The 17,696-nt window shown below is 33.4% G+C and overlaps 1 protein-coding gene across 1 annotated transcript; it reads left to right on the top strand.

Annotated features, from left to right (window-relative positions):
- Nucleotides 1-542: 542 nt before the first annotated feature.
- Nucleotides 543-4,056, top strand: LOC140809884 (D-glycerate 3-kinase, chloroplastic-like). Its single transcript, XM_073167656.1, has 12 exons — nucleotides 543-935; nucleotides 1,701-2,033; nucleotides 2,211-2,290; nucleotides 2,379-2,430; nucleotides 2,506-2,547; nucleotides 2,634-2,709; nucleotides 2,790-2,821; nucleotides 2,896-2,964; nucleotides 3,284-3,358; nucleotides 3,442-3,558; nucleotides 3,628-3,678; nucleotides 3,766-4,056. The coding sequence occupies exons 2-12, from the start codon at nucleotides 1,905-1,907 to the stop codon at nucleotides 3,907-3,909; spliced, it is 867 nt and encodes a 288-aa protein (XP_073023757.1). The 5' UTR covers nucleotides 543-935; nucleotides 1,701-1,904; the 3' UTR covers nucleotides 3,910-4,056.
- The last annotated feature ends 13,640 nt before the right edge of the window (nucleotides 4,057-17,696 follow it).

Genomic DNA, 17,696 nt, shown 5'->3' with positions numbered 1-17,696 from the left:
TCGAACCGTGCTAGGTGCTCCTTCGCAGTCAATATTTCAATCATAATATCTGATCTTGGGTGATTTATAGGGAATGGGCAAGGGTTCATTCACTATCTAGACAGAGAAGAGATATCATATTAACCAGGTATGGGAAATCTGGGAAGACCCAACTATTCTTCTAATTTCTTCACTTTCTTTCTTAATTCTTCAGCCACGGCAACAGCCTCAAGCCCGTCTGAGAATTTTCCTAATTCATTTTGGACTTGTCCAGAGGATGAGATTCATCCTCAGATTCTTCATGCTCCTGTATATTGCTCTGGTCAGGGGTATCTTTCCTGCCATGACCTTCTGAACAACCATCATGATCCACTGGGCTAGCTCTTCCGGGGCGGTCTTTCCGAGACCAGCTCTGGGCTTATCTTACCTTATCTTACCTCAGCTTACCTGAGTGTGAGGATGACCAAGTCCTTCTCGAAGCATCAAATAGGCATAGAGTATATTATTAATATAGATAGTTTTGCAAAATTAAATTTAAAATAAAATAAAATTAAAAGTTTACAGAAAATAGGGCGGGCAAGTGGCTCGTTTGTGTTTTTCCACAAACGAGCGAGAAGAGCTTTATTATATTCACTTCACATCCACATTATCGGATGGCTCGCGAAGACGCTGATCGTTCATATATCTGTCAACAAATAAAAGCTTCGTTTTTCTGGTGGTCACAATGGCGGCTTTGAACATACTATCCCCGTCAACCAAAACTTGGCCGCCGACGTCATCACCCTCCGCCGTTTGCAGTGGTTGTGCCAGTAATGGCACCACTTGGAATTATAATTGCAGAAAATTTCCTATATGTGGCCCATTGCCGTCGGCTTTTGCTGTATCTAAGGCTGAGGATCAACGGAAGTTGAATTTCATGCCTTCCGTGAAGGTTTTTGGCCTTTCAAATTCATACGGTAAACTGAAAAAGATATGCTATCATTTTGAGATGTGTTTTTTATCCCTTTTTTTTTTATTTACTAACTGGATTTAATGCAGCGTCAAATTAGCAAGAGCTTGATCCTAAATATGTTCTGGATTCTTTATTTCATCTCGCTCAAAGAAGCATTAAAACGACAACTCTGTCGATAGTTTTTTTTGGTTGGGGTGGTAATTGCCGATTAGTTTTGACTGTCATAACTAATCTGATGAAGAAGAAAAAATGGCATCATTGATCCATTGATTGGGAGTTCTTTTTAATTGGTGGCTACTTGAAAGGATTTGACACTGTTTCGCAATTCTAGTTAATGGGTATTGCTGGAACTTGGCGATAATTTTGGTTGAAGTCGTGAAGATAAATCTTTAATCAATGCGGTTACTAGCTTTCACAATCTAGGATCCCAGGTCAGACATGAGTCTGAATGGATTAGAGAGGTGAATTATATTGTGTTGGTTACTGAAGATTACCTTAACTAAACTTCCTAGTCTTCCTATAAGTCAGTTAAACTAAGTTTTATTACGCTTTCCATAGATGAACTGCGAGGCATATCTCTTTGTACAAAGATATACGAGGTTGTAATCATAACAGATGATGATGTTGTATTCATTCACTATTTATATCAATTTCTTTATTTCTTTCTCACTCTCTCTTTCTTTCTTCCCCTCTTTTTTATGCATTTTGCCCATGGAATCTGTTGGTGCTACCGTGCTATTGCATCATTATTTTCTTAATGCTTGTGCAGGTAGTGGAAGAAATCCCGGCTCATTGAACGCAGTGTTTCCTTTAACGCCAGCAGAAGTCTCCTCAGTGAAGGAGCTCTTTGAATTTATATGTGCATGGTCCCCTTTTAGAAAAAATTGGTGTAACCTCGGAGGAGGTTGCAGAATCCATAGACAATTGGATATTATATGGATCCCAGCTCTGTAGATTATTTAAATTAAATGACATGTATTTAACAGAGCCTCAGAAAGTTCGAATATACCATTACTACATACCTGTATTCTTGTGGTGCGAACAAGAAATTTCCCAGCACCGTTCTACGTTCAAAAAACAAGATGAAATCCCACCTTTAGTGGTACATTTAATGTTATTCTTGATGATATTTAAGGGTTGGAACCTTACGTAATTTTCTTTGGGGTAAGGGGTGGGAGCGAGAAACACTAAATTTGCTCATTTGTATTTTCAATTAGACAATTCCTGTAATTTTCTGAGGGCATATAACATCCTTCACGTTTCATTATTTTTGCTGCAGATTGGTTTCAGTGCTCCACAAGGTTGTGGAAAAACCACACTTGTCTTTGCCCTGGATTTTCTTTTCCAACTTAATGGGAGGTAGAATATAGAAAAATGGTAATGTTATTGAAAAATCATGTTGAAATCTAGAAAAAAGATGCTAAAAAGATGGCACATTAAATCTCAGGAAGTCTGCAACTATATCTATTGATGATTTTTACCTGACGGCAAATGAACAGGTAAAATGAATTAGTGGCCAACCCTTATGCAAACCAATAAATTTTTATATCTGATGGTTTCCGATATGTTTCTAGGCCAAGTTAAGGGAAAGTAATCCTAACAATGGACTCCTTGAGGTAGTTTTAACTTTTAACTACTAAATTTGGTGATTTTCCTGTTACAATTGTTGCTCAATAATGAAGAAATCTGCATGTTGCCTTAGTTTCGTGGGAATGCTGGAAGCCATGATCTTCAATTGTCTGTTGAGACCCTGACTGCCCTAACAAGTTTGACTAAAGGCTAGTTGTAACTACTTCTTTTTCCATCTTCACTGTTTAAATCATGTTGTCCTGGTATAGTGTAAAAACTTGATTTTCAGGTGAAAAGATTAAGATTCCTCAATATAACAAGGTAAAGATCCGTGACCAAACTTCTCGATCTTTGTGTCCAGAATGTGAATTCACTAATTTTGTATTTATGTACAGCATGCATTTAACGGTCGAGGTGACAGAGCTGATCCTGCTACATGGCCAGAGGTGGAGGGCCCTCTAACGGTTGGTGGCCATCCAGTGTAGTAGTTCCAAAGTCTCTTAACTTTTGTATACAATAAAACGCAACAAATTCAAGCTATTGAAATCATTGTTAAATTTGCAAAAGTTCTTGTTTCCCTTTGTTATTATTGGAGAGATGTTTTTTCTGTCCTTTATTTTAAGACTAGTTAAAATGTAATTGGAGGTTTACAATGAAAACACATTCTGAGGCTTCAAATATAAAATTTCTTGAATTGTTGTACTCTTGTTTGGTTCTGGATTAAACTATAGCCTTCTGATTCTAGTTCATTCTCATTATCATAATACTTTACTTGGTCGATAGGTTGTGTTGTTCGAGGGTTGGATGCTCGGTTTTAAGCCCGTTCCAGTTGAAGTCGTGAGATCAGTTGACCCTCAGGTTTGAGAACCCAACTTTTAAAATTTGTTGCCTTCTCAGTAGAACTCGTTACTTGACATCACTATTGAACTTAAAACTTGCAGCTGGAGATTGTTAACAAAAACTTAGAAGCTTACCATGATGCATGGGACAAGTTCATCAAGTCCTGGATAATAATCAAGATTCACGACCCCGTTTGTGTTTATCAGTGGCGATTGCAGGTTATTCTTGCATGCCCTTGTTTTTAAGCTTTGAGAAAATTTCGTGATCAATGTTGGGATGATACACAGGCTGAGATCGCCATGAGGAATGATGGAAAGCCAGGGATGTCCGATGAAGAGGTAGGGAAAATGTCTCTACCCTCAAAACTAGCATATTATATAGTTTTACTATGAAATAAAAATATTTTTTTCCTCCTTGTCACCCAGGTTATGGACTTTGTTTCAAGATACTTGCCAGCATACAAGGCGTATCTTCCTACCCTTTACTCGGAAGGGCCAAAAGGTGCTGATCCGAACCATGTTCTAGTCGTTGAAATCGATGAAGGCAGAAATCCCATCCTTGGAAGTTAACTCAGAAGCATTCAAGTGAAATGGATTCCTGTAATTATGTATATTTAGTGAGACTCACATCAGATATGATCCCATCCTTGGAACAAAGTTCACGTGCATTGCATGTTAACTCACATCAAATATGATCTCAGACAATTTTTTTAAAAATTTTTAAAAAAAGAAGATAATTTAGTAAAAAATCTAAGTGATGCCAGTTTAATGTGATACAAATAATTATAATAAAAACTTAAAAAGTTACAAGTATGATCTCTATTTTTTATTTGATTCAGTTCTTTTTCTAGAGAATGTACAATGAGTAATGTTTAACTATTGAAATAATTATCATTTTTCTTTTTCGAAGTTATAGGAAGTTTTTTGTTTTTGTTTTAAATGAAAACTAATAGGAAAGTTGAACAAGTGCAATTCTCTCTGTCTCTCCCAATATGGACCTTCTATTCTATCCCAATTCCCAAGAATTTGATGTTTTAGCTTCTTTGTTTTGTTTTATATATGTTTAATGATTTCTATGCATGCATAATGGTTTTGGAGTTCCTAATTCTAGATTTACTGGAGTCAGAACGGGTAAGAACCGATCCAAAACTAATTCTAAGGTATCCTCGATCCACTACCCAAACCGGTAGTGGATGGAGCGGTTCTTGGTCGGTTCAAACTGATTCCAAATTTTTGTAAAAAATTATGTAATGGACATGATCGAGTAGTTGCGCTAAAGCGGTAATTTTTATACCGTCCCAACGCGTCTTGATGAAAAACAAGTGCTAGGACATGACATGTCGCGCGCCCTAGCGAGATGCCAAAAAAAAAAAAAAAAAAACCTTGTGCATGGTTATTCATCTTCTTTTAGTTTTTTTTTTAAAAAAATTTGAACCAATCCCAACTGATTTTTTAAACCCGTCTCAATCCATTTAATAATGGATTTGGGACGGTTCCCACTTCCCAGACCTTTTTTAAAACATAATATAAAAATAAAAAATAATTATAAAAATGTTAAATTGAAAATCTTTATGAAAGTAGTTTTTTAAATATTTTATTTATTTTATTTTTGAACAAATTTTTTAAAGGATTTTAAATTAGAGAGGAATCTGGAACTGCCACGAAATCAAAGAGAAGTTTGACCACCCGTGGTATGCAAAAAAATCGAGAAGTTCCATCCATAGCCGTTTTTCCTTTCTTTATAAAATTTTTGCCCGAACGTTTTTAGGAGCATTGCTTCATTTTTATTTTATTTTTGATCAATCAGCTTTGTTTTTTTTTTTTTTTTGGGTAATTCACGTGCACATGTAATTATTATATTTTTATTAATATTGAAATAATTTTATTTTGTAATGTTATTTTATAATAATAATTTTAATATTGTCAGTTTGTAATATTTTTCGTTAATTTCTCATCAATTTCAGATGAACGGGTCTTAAAATATACTTTTAATAATTATTTTATCTAATTTTATTATTTATAGTAATAATATTTAAATTATTGTTTATATTTAGTGTTGTTACTAATATGAGAATACCAAAATATATTATTTAAATAATTGTTAGTTGTATGAGATAAACTAGCATTTTTTAAAAATAAATAATTAATTGGGTTTTTTTTTTTTTTTTTTTGTTTTTGCAATATGAGATAGATTCAGAACTAATATAATTGCATTTCGTCTTATGTTAAAATAATTAATCAACTTAGCTTGGGAAGGGTCTACTAGCATTAAATGTGTATTGTTTCTCTAAAATTTTATGAATTGTTTTTTTAAAACTGAGAATTTAAAAATTGAATATTTTAACATTAAATCGATACTATATATTTATCGTTTTAAAATAAGTAAGTTACGAAATGTTACAATTAGATTTTTTTATTAGTAACATAAATTCATTTCAACTTTAAAATTTCATCATTTAGATTTTTCTGTTTTAATACAATCTAAATTAAATTTCTATATTATTTATATACGTAAATATATTCATACTTAAATTGTCATAATTAAAGTTTGAATTAGATTAAAATAATTAATCAATTAGCATATTAATTATGTTAAATCTGAATATGTTAATTAATTTTTTTTACCTTATTTTATGAACACATACAATTAGAATATGATAGTTTATATTACATTAAAAAAATATTATAATGTCACTATATATTAATCTCAATATACACTAATTTAAATAATCATTTTTACAATAATTATTCAAATTAGTCTATGAAAATATTAAATTTATAGATATATTTATAGAGTAAAATTTTATTTCTTATCAAACTTATAATTTGGTGTATGTTAGCATTTTTTATGATTAAAGCTAATTTTTTTATATATTAATAATTTGTAAAACGTGAAAGAAAATTATGATTTTTTATTATCATTTAATTAAAAAATTATAATTATACTCGAATTATAAAATTAAATGTAAAAAAATTGCATCGAAAAAATTTATGAATTTAATAATTATAATAAACTGACAAATTTTTATGCCTATTGAGCGGCAAACTAAAAACTACTTAATATAATATACTCATTTCGATTATTATTTGAAAAATTTAGGAAATAATTAAATTCACGGGTGGTCAAGCTTCTCTCTGAATCCTTGTCAGACTGCCATAGATTCAAAGATGGATACCTATCTGCTTTAAAATATTTTAAAAAATTTATTCAAAAATAAAATAAATAATTATTAAGTTAATAAAAATCTAGTAAAATAAATTAATATAAATTTGGAAATTTCTGCAAACGGAAGTTTTACAATTACTAGCAACCGAGCCACATGCGCTATATGTGTATAAATATACGTGGCTAATATATTAAACATCATGACACTTAGCCATCATCACACCAAAACATTTTGTACTTGAATCATGAAAGACAATGAATTCCAAAACTTAAATAAATATATTACTTTAAATGATATATGTTTTGATCATAAAAAATAATATTATTTTGAAGCTGTAATATCATCTTAGCTAATAAATTGATTTTAAAAAAAAAAAACTAAAGCTGTATTTATCTTTAAGCATTTTATGCATAAGTTAAAATCTTTCTGTTCTAGCTAAATAAAAAAATATTTATTTTATAAAATCATACACAAGTACAACATAAACATACAAAATAAATAGGACAATCTATTAAAATGTGCTATAAAAAAATTGATATGAAAACTACTGCAAAAATTTCGCTAAATACATTGCAAATAAAGTAGAAACTGACAAACTTCTTTTATTTGCCAAGAAAACCAAAATATTGTAAGTAAATCTGTAACGTCTGCTTATTCGTTTTCTTAAAACGTGCTAATTTTTTTTCCTCTTTAATCTCCATAATTTAAAATATACATATATATACTTTAAAATACATTAACACAATTTTGAAAATAAAACATCCAACTAACATTTGAAATTCAAAGGAAAATAGTTTTAAGACAAAACCATCCAACATTTTACAAAACCTAAAAACATTATTTGAAAAGTATATCACATACTATAACATCTCAAAATCCACTTATAGACATAAATAAAAAGACATAAAATATATTTAACATACTTAAAATCATAAACTAGTGCAAAAAACTAGCGTCGGTTCTTGGGTTATGTGCACCTTCAGTCCAATCAGATCAACCATCAAGACCTCCATTAAACATTATTCTCATAATCACCTGCATCAATCACTCCTAATGAGTTTAAAGACTCAACACACCATAATCTTGATAAAAGTACTACATATACAGATCACATGCACCGTAAAATACTTGTATTTAAAATATCATTTTCATGAAGATGCATAAATTTTAAACGTAACCATTTTCGTACACATTTCATGATGCATAAACTTTAAATAAAAACATTTTTATGATAATGCATCAACTTTAGACATAAACATTTTCATATAAACATAAACATATTCATATCCATATTCATATTCATATTCATATTCGTTTTTTGTTGAATTCAGATCGTGATTGTGACTCGTATTCTTAGTCGTATTGGACGATGAATCCATCTAGAGAGAACCACAGTACTGGGCGGAGGGGACACCAACGACACTCTCACCGGTCAACTGGGCCTTGGCCAACATATTAACATATTCTTATTCGTATCCGTATCCAAGGAAACATTATCGTCGGGCTCTCACTGGGACCATAACCCTCATGATATTTCCAACATATCATCGTATTTAGTCACAATCCCTTCACGTCCTTCAACATGTCGTATTTCCTTCGCTTAATAAAAACATGCATATAATATCGTTTTTCTTTTAAACCAAGCATGCAACATATTTTTTAATGTTTTCGTTTAATCATAAAACCCATAAACGTTTAAAATAATAAATCGTAAAACCATAAACATTTAAAACCAAAATTTTAACATATTAAATCATAACATTTAAAATAACATTTTGACATATTAAATCATATACATTTCCATAAACGTTTAAAATCAACATTTTAGCATATAAAAATCCATAAACATTTTAAAATAAACATTTTGGCATATTAAATCATAAAAACATTCATAAACAATTAAAATAACCATATTAGCATATAAAAAAGCATTCAGGACACTGTCATGACGTTTATTAATTTTCGGGTGTAAAATTACCGTTTTATCCCCAGACATAAAATTTCACTTTTTTGAATTTTTCTTAATTTCGTGGACTCTAATATGTCCCAAATAATTATTTAAGGTTACATGAATTTTCTCATAGTTTTATTTAGCTTAATTCGATGACTTTTAATTTATTCTTTAAATATAGCATATTACTGCGTTTTAATCCCGAATAATCCAAAACTCGTTATTTTGATCACAAACTTTAAAAAAAACATTTATATCATTTATTATACCCTTGTGAGCCATGAACGACCCCCGTGGACCCATGGTTCCAATTTTACTTCTTAAATTTGTGTTTTTGACACCTAATCGAACATACCGAGCCATCTCCTAATTTACTCGAGCCACGTCCGAGCCACCTCGGGCCAAAACCTAGCTAACCCACCTAGGACCCTACTAACCAAGCCCAGCCCTGGACCGCACAAAAACCTGCTGGAAAGTGAGACCATGTGCTGCATGTGTGTGTACGTGAATTTCCTTGAATAATAGGACTCCCACCTAGTCTAGGACCCTTCCAGCCCTTAACCACTTGACCCCTCATGACCCTAACCTTCCCTGGACCACGCCCAGACTAACCCAGCCCCTTGAACTCGTGCACGAAGCACTGCATCAGACCATTGCTCGGCCGAGAATCACCCTCCTTGACACGGACTCCACGTTTCTGTCGCTAGGCCTCTAGCCATCGAGCCACCCCTTGAACCAGCCCCTCAAGCACCATCCTAGGACCCTAAAGAGTTGGCCTAGCCCAGCCCAGAGCCGCCTTGAAACGTCTTCTACTCGTTTTCTTAAAATATGCTAGAAATTTTTAGTGGGGACCCGGACGCTAATCATCTTCTTAATCATCTTTTGGATTTAATTATCAATTAAGATAAACAGGGTCTAAAAATTTTCTTTTAAAAATATAAGTGCGGAACGTAATGGAATTTAACTAATATACATCTCAGTATAAAAGTACAATAATGTACAACAATTATTCAAAATAGTCTAAGGTTCAACTACTAAATTTCAAGTATTAAACCAAGTCTACATACAAGTCCGGAATCACCACTCTAATCTCGATCTCTCATCATCCTCTTGACCATGAACCTGCCCCACCTGTTGTCATGCACACATACAAACAAGACAACAGCCGGATAACTCCGGTGAGAATAAATCCCAGTATAAACAATGTATACATGCAATTAAATAAATTAACATAAAAGCATGAATTATATCTTCTCACGTGTATCATAATCGAACAACATGTATCAATATTAATCTATAAATAAAACATGAATCGTAATCTACGAAACATAAATCAATACGGATCTGTAAATCAAATTCTAGTCTCAATATCTAAGACTCGACTCATCTCTCATTCTAATCTAGGGATCCCGGTGAATAAGAACGTAACAAGTCTCCCACCTACTACTACCAGTCGCGGTGGCGGTACGTTCTTATTTCTGGACTTTGGTCTAGCTGTATCGAATAATCTACAATAAGAACATTATCTGTATCTTAAGCACATCGATACACCAAACATCCAGTGCTTTGGCGTATCTACCAAGACTAAGCCTATTCTGACAATGTGCAATGGGTCAGTGACTATACTATCAAAATCTAACCTCTCTGTCAGTGACTCTTACTCAATAGCTCTCTGCTTTTCACTTCTAATTCAATAATAAACATAATCATTAAAACACAAAGGTATAAAAACAATACCATACAAGTATGTGGTTTAGGGAAACTTGAGTAGAATCTAACTCAAGTCGATCTCCCAGATAACATCGATTTAACCTTTCTCTTCTCGGTCTTATGAAGACGAAGTCTTGTATTCCAATCTGTCCATACCAAATCTGGCAATGATAATCGCATAGATACAATATCAGTATACAAATCAATTCAATACCGGTTCTGATCAATATTCAAATCGAAATATACTCTGATCAATACATAATCTGATCCATATCGGAACTATGTACAATCTAATTCATATCCACGATATCACAATACAATCGAAATCATTACTAAATCTGATCAATCTAAATCAACTGATGTTTCGACGGCATAACAACACAGTTTCGATAACCCCGTTAATCTCACCATTACAAATATCATACCAGACTTCATAATCAGTATCATACAACTCATAATCTAAATAATACTACCAATCTGATATCAAATCTCAATCAAATCTACTCTGAAAATCATAACAATTGCATAAACAATCTATTCGTCAATCTGACTTCAATTATACAATGTCTACTGTAGCAGAAACATCATATATGATTCGTATTCAATTCTGACAATATCATAAATTCAAATCATGTCTAAACGTAATAAAACTTACGTCCAGTTGTAGCCTGCGTCGCTAGGAACTCGGTGCTGTACTCGGATTCGAGTTCTGATAATCGGATTGAACAAAATCACGAATCTATGCTTTAAAATCTGAAAACCCCTTTGGCCCTCGTTTCCCTTTTCCTCTGAAGGAATTCGCAAGGGCAAGTGGCGTTGTGCATGTTCTGCACGTTGCGCATATGCGCGACCTTGTTCGGGCATATGCGCCGGTAGTTCGACCAGCATCTTCTATTGGCTCGCGCATATGCGCCATCTACGTTGCGCATATGCGCCGATCATTCTGCCCAACCCGCGCATGTGCGCCATCTACGTCGCGCATATGCGCGAAAGGTTCTGGACGTTCCGCGCATGTGCGTGCATTCAAGTCGCGCATGGTTCTGTCTTCCTCGCGCATGTGCGCCCAACTACGTCGCGCATGTGCTCCAATCCTACTCTTCACACATAATGTGAATTCTTCTTTCGGCTCTCCCGATCTGATCCGTTCCGTTTATAATCATATTAATTATCAACAATAGATTATACTAATCATCGCCAAATCCTTTCACATTAACATGATAAATTTCTTGGGCCTTACATTTTTTTCCTCCTTAATCTCCATAATTCAAAATACATATATATATATATATATATATATATATATATATAGATACTTTAAATTACCTTGACACCATTTTAAAAACTAAACGTCCAACCAACATTTAAAAATCCAAGGAAAATAGTTTAAATCGTAACATCGTCAAACATTTACCAAACTTAAAAATCCAAGGAAAATAGTTTAAATCGTAACATCGTCAAACATTTACAAAACTTAAAAATAATATTTGAAAAGTATAGCTCATACTATAACCTCTTAAAAACCACTCATAACATAAATAAAAGTCATAAAATATCTTTAACATAATTTAAAATCATAAATCATAACTAGTGCAGAAAACTAGCGTCGGTCCTCGGGTTATCTACACCTTCAATCCAGCAAAGTCAACCATCAAGACCTCCATAACATCTTTATCATAATCACCTGCATCAATCACACCTAGTGAGTCTAAAGACTCAACACACCATATCTTGATAACAAGTAATACATATACAGATCACATGCAACCGTGAAAAATACTTGTACTTAAAATATCGTTTTCATGATAATGCATAAACTTAAAATAATAACATTTTATAAACATTTTCATGATGCATAAAATTTAAATAAAAACATTTTCATAATGATGCATCAACTTTAAACATAAACATTTTCGTATCAACATAAACATATTCATATCCATATCCATATCCATATTCATATTCGTGTTTGTTGAATTCAGATCGTGTAACTCGTATTCTTAATTGTATTGGGCGATGAATCCATCTAGAGAAAACCACAGTACTGGGCGGCGGGTACACCAACGACACTCTCACCGGTCAACTGGGCCTTGGCCAACATATTAACATATTAACGTATTTGTATTCATATCCGTATCCAAGGAAACACGATCGTCGGGCTCCCACTGGGACCATAACCCTTATGATATTTCCAACATATCAACGTATTTAGTCACAATCCCTTCACGTCCTTCAACATGTCGTATTTCCATCACTTAATAAAAACATGCAATAATATCATTTTTCTTTTCCACCAAGCGTGCAACATATCTTTTAAATGTTCAAATTAAATCATAAAATTCATGAACATTTAAAAATCATAATTTAACTTATTAAAATCATTAACTTCCATAAACATTTTAAAACAAACATTTTAACATATTAAAAATCCGTAAACATTTAAAATAAATGTTTTAAAATACACATTTTAACATCATAAATATTTCAAATAAACATTTAAGTCATAAACATTTAAAATAAACGTTTTAGCATATTAAATCATAAAACATTAAACATAATATCTTAAAAATCCATAAACATTTAAAATTGACGTATTGACATATAAAAATTCATAAACATCCATAATCATAGAAAATAATCATATTAGCGTATAAAATATCATTCAAGACACTGCAATGACGTTTACTAATTTCTAAGTGGAAAAAGATAGTTTTACCTTTGGACGTAAAATTTCACGTCTTCAACTTTTTCTTAATTTCGTTGACTCTAACATGTCCCAAATAATTATTTAAGCTTACTTGAATTTTCTCATTGTTAGAATTAAATTTATTGTAGAGATGCTAAGGAAAAACCAGTAGATGTTGGATTAGTACAAAACCAGTAGAACCAGTAGATGTTGTAAACCAGAAGTACTTGTATCGCGCGAAATTGTTAAAATTAAATTTATTATGGAGATGTTAAGGAAAAACCAGTAGATGTTGTAAACCAAAAGTACTGGTATCGCGCTAAAACTTGCTTAAATAATTTCTTAGCTAAAACCAGAACTAGAAGGATACAAAATTCGAAATATACACTAACAGAATCTTGCGTATCTCAAGGTCTCTAAATATTATAGTTGATCTATTAACGTGATACCAGCATTTATTGCTTCATTAAATGCCATTAAATGCTATACAAGAACATTTAAGATGGTATACCATTTTTGGTATAGACTGCGACTGATTACTTTTGATGTATTCTGCAGGGTCTATTTTAAGCAATAAAACTGAACCACAAAAAAGAAAAGAGCCGCTCAGTTTTTGGAACGTTGAATAGAGCCTATATATGGAGTTGAAGAATTTTGTGAAGTGTCACGAAGTATTGAACAAAAAAATCTGATTTGAAAAACATCATTCGAGCATTGTTAAAACTTTCAGTTATCAGAAGAGCTCAATGCTGAAAAAGGCAGCACAAGCTTCATTGCATACTGTTGATCATTGAGATCATATTGTGCTAGCTACTTCAGTTATATCTTATTAAGCTATTTATTTCATCAATTCATTGATAGAAGAATTTGTAACTGGAAAAGAGTCTTTTCCAGAATTTAAGATCATTCAAGAAGTTGAGTTGTAAAGCTAAGAGTTTCAATAGGCGAAGGGCAAGTCCTGAAGTGGGTGTGTACAATTGTTGTGCTGTATTCACCAAAGTCTTTTAGTGATACCTTCTGGAAACAGAAGAAGGGGAGACGTAGAAGATTCATCTTCGAACTTCCAGAAACAAACCTTGTGCTATCTACTGCTTTTCGGCTTTATCATTTTTCACCCACTAACCAACAGATCGTTTTCCGCACATTATCTTGTGATCTGCTGGTCTTTATACTTGAACAAGAATCGTTAAAATCTCTAACAGGATTTTAGCACATCATTCGAAAGAATTTAATAAGTTGGCCATTGAGTTTATTCAACCCCCCTTCTAAACTCAACCCGATCCTCAACAAGTGGTATCAGAGCAGAGTTATTCTTGTTCTGAAAAATATTTAACAGACATGGCTCATTTCAGCAAAGTTCCAATGTTCTCAAAAGAAGATTTCGATGATTGGAAAATCAGAATGCACGCTCATCTTGCGGCTCAAGATGATGACATGTGGTATGTCATCACTGATGGTCCAGTAAAGATCTTAAAGCCAAATCCAGCTATTGCTATCACCGAAGGTGCACCTCAGATGCTTGAAAAACCAAGATATGAATGGACAAGTGAGGACAAGAAGAAAGACAATCTTGACAACGTTGCGAAAGACATTTTATACAAGACACTCGACAAAAATACCTTTAGCAAAATCAAGATGTGCCATACTGCCAAGGAAATCTGGGAAAAATTAATTCAGATCTGTGAAGGAAACGAAGAAACAAAGGAAAACAAACTGTGTGTAGCCATGCAGAAGTTTGAGAATATGAAGATGAGGGCTGGAGAAACTATGAATGAATTTGATGAACGATTTAGCAGCCTCGTCAATGAACTCTCAGCTCTTGGGAAAGACTTTGACAATAGAGAAATTGCATTAAAGGTAATGAGAGGCCTACCCAGAGAATGGGACGTCAAAACAATGGCAATGAGAGCTTCCAGGGATCTCAACAAGTTAGAACTACACGACTTGTTCTCGGATTTGAAGGCATATGAGTTTGAAATTGAAGTTCGAAGTGGAGAAGAGCCCTTAGCAAATCCACCAACCAAAGCTCTCGCAGCTACTGTTAACTCTACTACTACAGTTGCTCCAAGCTCATCTTCTGCTACTGCTTTAGAGAACACTTCTGAGAGAAGTGCTGAACAGATAAGCAATGACGCAATGTCATTATTTGTTAAGAAGTTTTCCAGATTCATGAGAAAGAATCATAGAACAATTCAAAGTCCCAACCGCAATTTCAAAAAGGAATCATCACCTAGTGATATGACATGCTTTAACTGTGGAAAAGTTGGACACTTCATTGCTGATTGTCCAAAACCAAAGAAGGATGACCAGAGGAAGAAGGGTGTCAAACACAATGATAAAAAGACCAGAAGAGACAGGAAGGCAATGATTGCAGAAGAAAGTAAGTCCAAATGGGCAGACTCAAGTTCTGAATCTTCTGGTTCTGAACGCCATTCGAGTGAAAGTGATGAAGATGAGATCAAATGTCTGATGGCAAATACTTATTCACTATTAAGGATGTGCTCTTAGTTGAAAATCTTTGTTATAACTTGATCAGTATTAGTCAATTATGTGATAATGGATTTTCAGTAGCATTCTAGAAGCACACTTGCACAGTTAAAAATGATGATGATTCTACTGTTATAACCGGAGTAAGAAAAGGCAACACCTATAAAATCTCATGGAATATAGATCATATCATTGCTCCTACATGTTTAGTTGCATCTCTAAGTAATAAACACTGGTTGTGGCACAAAAGATTGAATCATCTAAATTTTAAGTCTATCAACAATCTCAAAAAGCATAACTTAGTTGATGGATTGCCAGACATAAAATTTATTAAGAATCATGTATGTTCTGCATGTCAACTTGGTAAGCAAGTAAGATCTAGCTTCAAAAATAAAGGCAGCAAATCATCCTCAAGATGTTTAGAATTATTACATATGGACTTATTTGGTCCAATCCCTATCATAAGCTTAGGGGGAATGAGATACACCCTTGTTTTTGTTGATGAATTTCTCTAGATTTACTTGGGTAATTTTTCTTGCTGGAAAAGATCAAACCAGTAGCCTCCTGATCAAACTTCTGAAAAGGATTCAAAATGAAAAATCAGTTTCTGTCATTACAATCAGAAGTGATCGAGGTACTGAATTTACTAACAAGATTCTTGAGATATATCTAGATGAACAGGGCATTCATCATGAATATTCAGCTGCTAGGACGCCTCAACAAAATGGATTAGCTGAGAGGAGAAATAGAACACTTAAAGAAGCTGCTAGAACAATGCTAGCAGATGCAGACATCTCTCAGCGCTTCTGGGAAGAAGCTATTAATACAGCTTGCTACACACAAAACAGAACGATGATCAACAAGAGAAACAATCAGACTCCTTATGAAATATGGAAAGGAAGTAAACCGAACATATCTTACTTTCATGTTTTCGGTTGTAGATGCTTTGTGCACAATAATGGCAAAACTCATTTAGCTGCTTTTGATTCAAAATCTGACACTGGTTAATTTCTTGGATATTCAGCAGTTAGTAAGGCTTTTAGAATTTTCAATAATAAAACTCTTAATGTTGAAGAATCTATTCATGTTGTCTTTGATGAAGACAGTAGTGTTCCCGAGATTACTAACATATCTAATTTAAGTAAAAGATTAGACAGGGTTCATCTGGAATTAGACAGTGAAGATGATGCAGAAACAAGTGTCAAGGATATTCAAAATCCAGAACCAGACATTCACATTCCAGAACCAGCAGCTGATACTCCAGAACCAACAGCTGACATTCCAGAACCAGGAGTCGATACTCCAAAACAATCTACTGCATTATATGAAGACAATCTAAATCCTTTTATTTGGAGAAAATCTCATCCTCCATCTTTGGTAATTGGAAATCCAGCAGCTCCACTAAGGACTAGAAGACAGATGATGAATGAATACATGCATGCTGCTTTTATTTCTCAAGATGAACCAAAGAAGATTGAAGAAGCTCTTTTGGATCCCAGTTGGATAGAAGCTATGCAAGAAGAGCTGAATCAATTTGAGAGGAATAAAGTTTGGTTTCTAGTACCTAGACCTTCTCACCAAGCTGTCATTGGAACTCGGTGGGTATTCAGAAACAAACTAAATGAGGAAGGAACAGTTGTAAGAAACAAAGCAAGACTGATTGCACAAGGATTCAGACAAGAAGAAGGAATAGACTATGATGAAACCTTTGCACCAGTAGCTAGGCTCGAAGCTATCAGAATATTCTTAGTCTTTGCTGCTTTCAAAAACTTCAAAGTATATCAAATAGATGTAAAGAGTGCGTTTCTGATTAATCATGGTTTCACCGTTGGTACTGTAGATAAGACTTTGTTTACCTTAGCTAAAAACTAACGCATATTGTTAGTTCAGATTTATGTTGATGATATCATATTTGTGTCAACTAACCCCAAATTATGTGCAAAGTTTGCTAAGTTAATGTAGGACCAGTTCGAGATGAGCATGATGGGAGAATTAACATTTTTCTTAGGACTTCAAATCAAGCAACTTGATACTGGAATCTTCATAAACCAAACTAAGTATACAAAGGAACTACTGAAAAAGTTTGGGATGGAAACATGTTCTGCTGCTTCCACTCCTATGAGCTCATCTACTAAACTTGATAAAGATGAAGGGAGAATTTCAGTAGAGATAACTCAGTATCATGGTTTGATTGGTTCATTGTTATACCTTACTGCCAGTAGACCAGATATCATGTTTGCTGTTTGCATTTGTGCTAGATTTCAATCAAACCCTAAACAATCACATTACATTGCTGGTAAAAGAATTTTAAAGTATCTTAAGGGTACTCAAAATGTAGGCCTCTGGTATCCCAAGGACT

This window comes from Primulina eburnea, chromosome 13 (genome assembly GCF_022965805.1).
Source record: "Primulina eburnea isolate SZY01 chromosome 13, ASM2296580v1, whole genome shotgun sequence".
NCBI lineage: Eukaryota > Viridiplantae > Streptophyta > Magnoliopsida > Lamiales > Gesneriaceae > Primulina > Primulina eburnea.
This window is presented reverse-complemented; position numbering and strand designations above follow the sequence as displayed.

Bases quoted from the DNA above. Each gene is read 5' to 3' on its own strand.
- LOC140809884 (XM_073167656.1), top strand. From the start codon at position 1,905: ATGTATTTAACAGAGCCTCAGAAAGTTCGAATATACCATTACTACATA. The intron at 2,822-2,895 runs GTAAAGATCCGT...ATTTATGTACAG, and splicing joins AGATTCCTCAATATAACAAG to CATGCATTTAACGGTCGAGG. The intron at 2,965-3,283 runs GTTGGTGGCCAT...CTTGGTCGATAG, and splicing joins AGGTGGAGGGCCCTCTAACG to GTTGTGTTGTTCGAGGGTTG.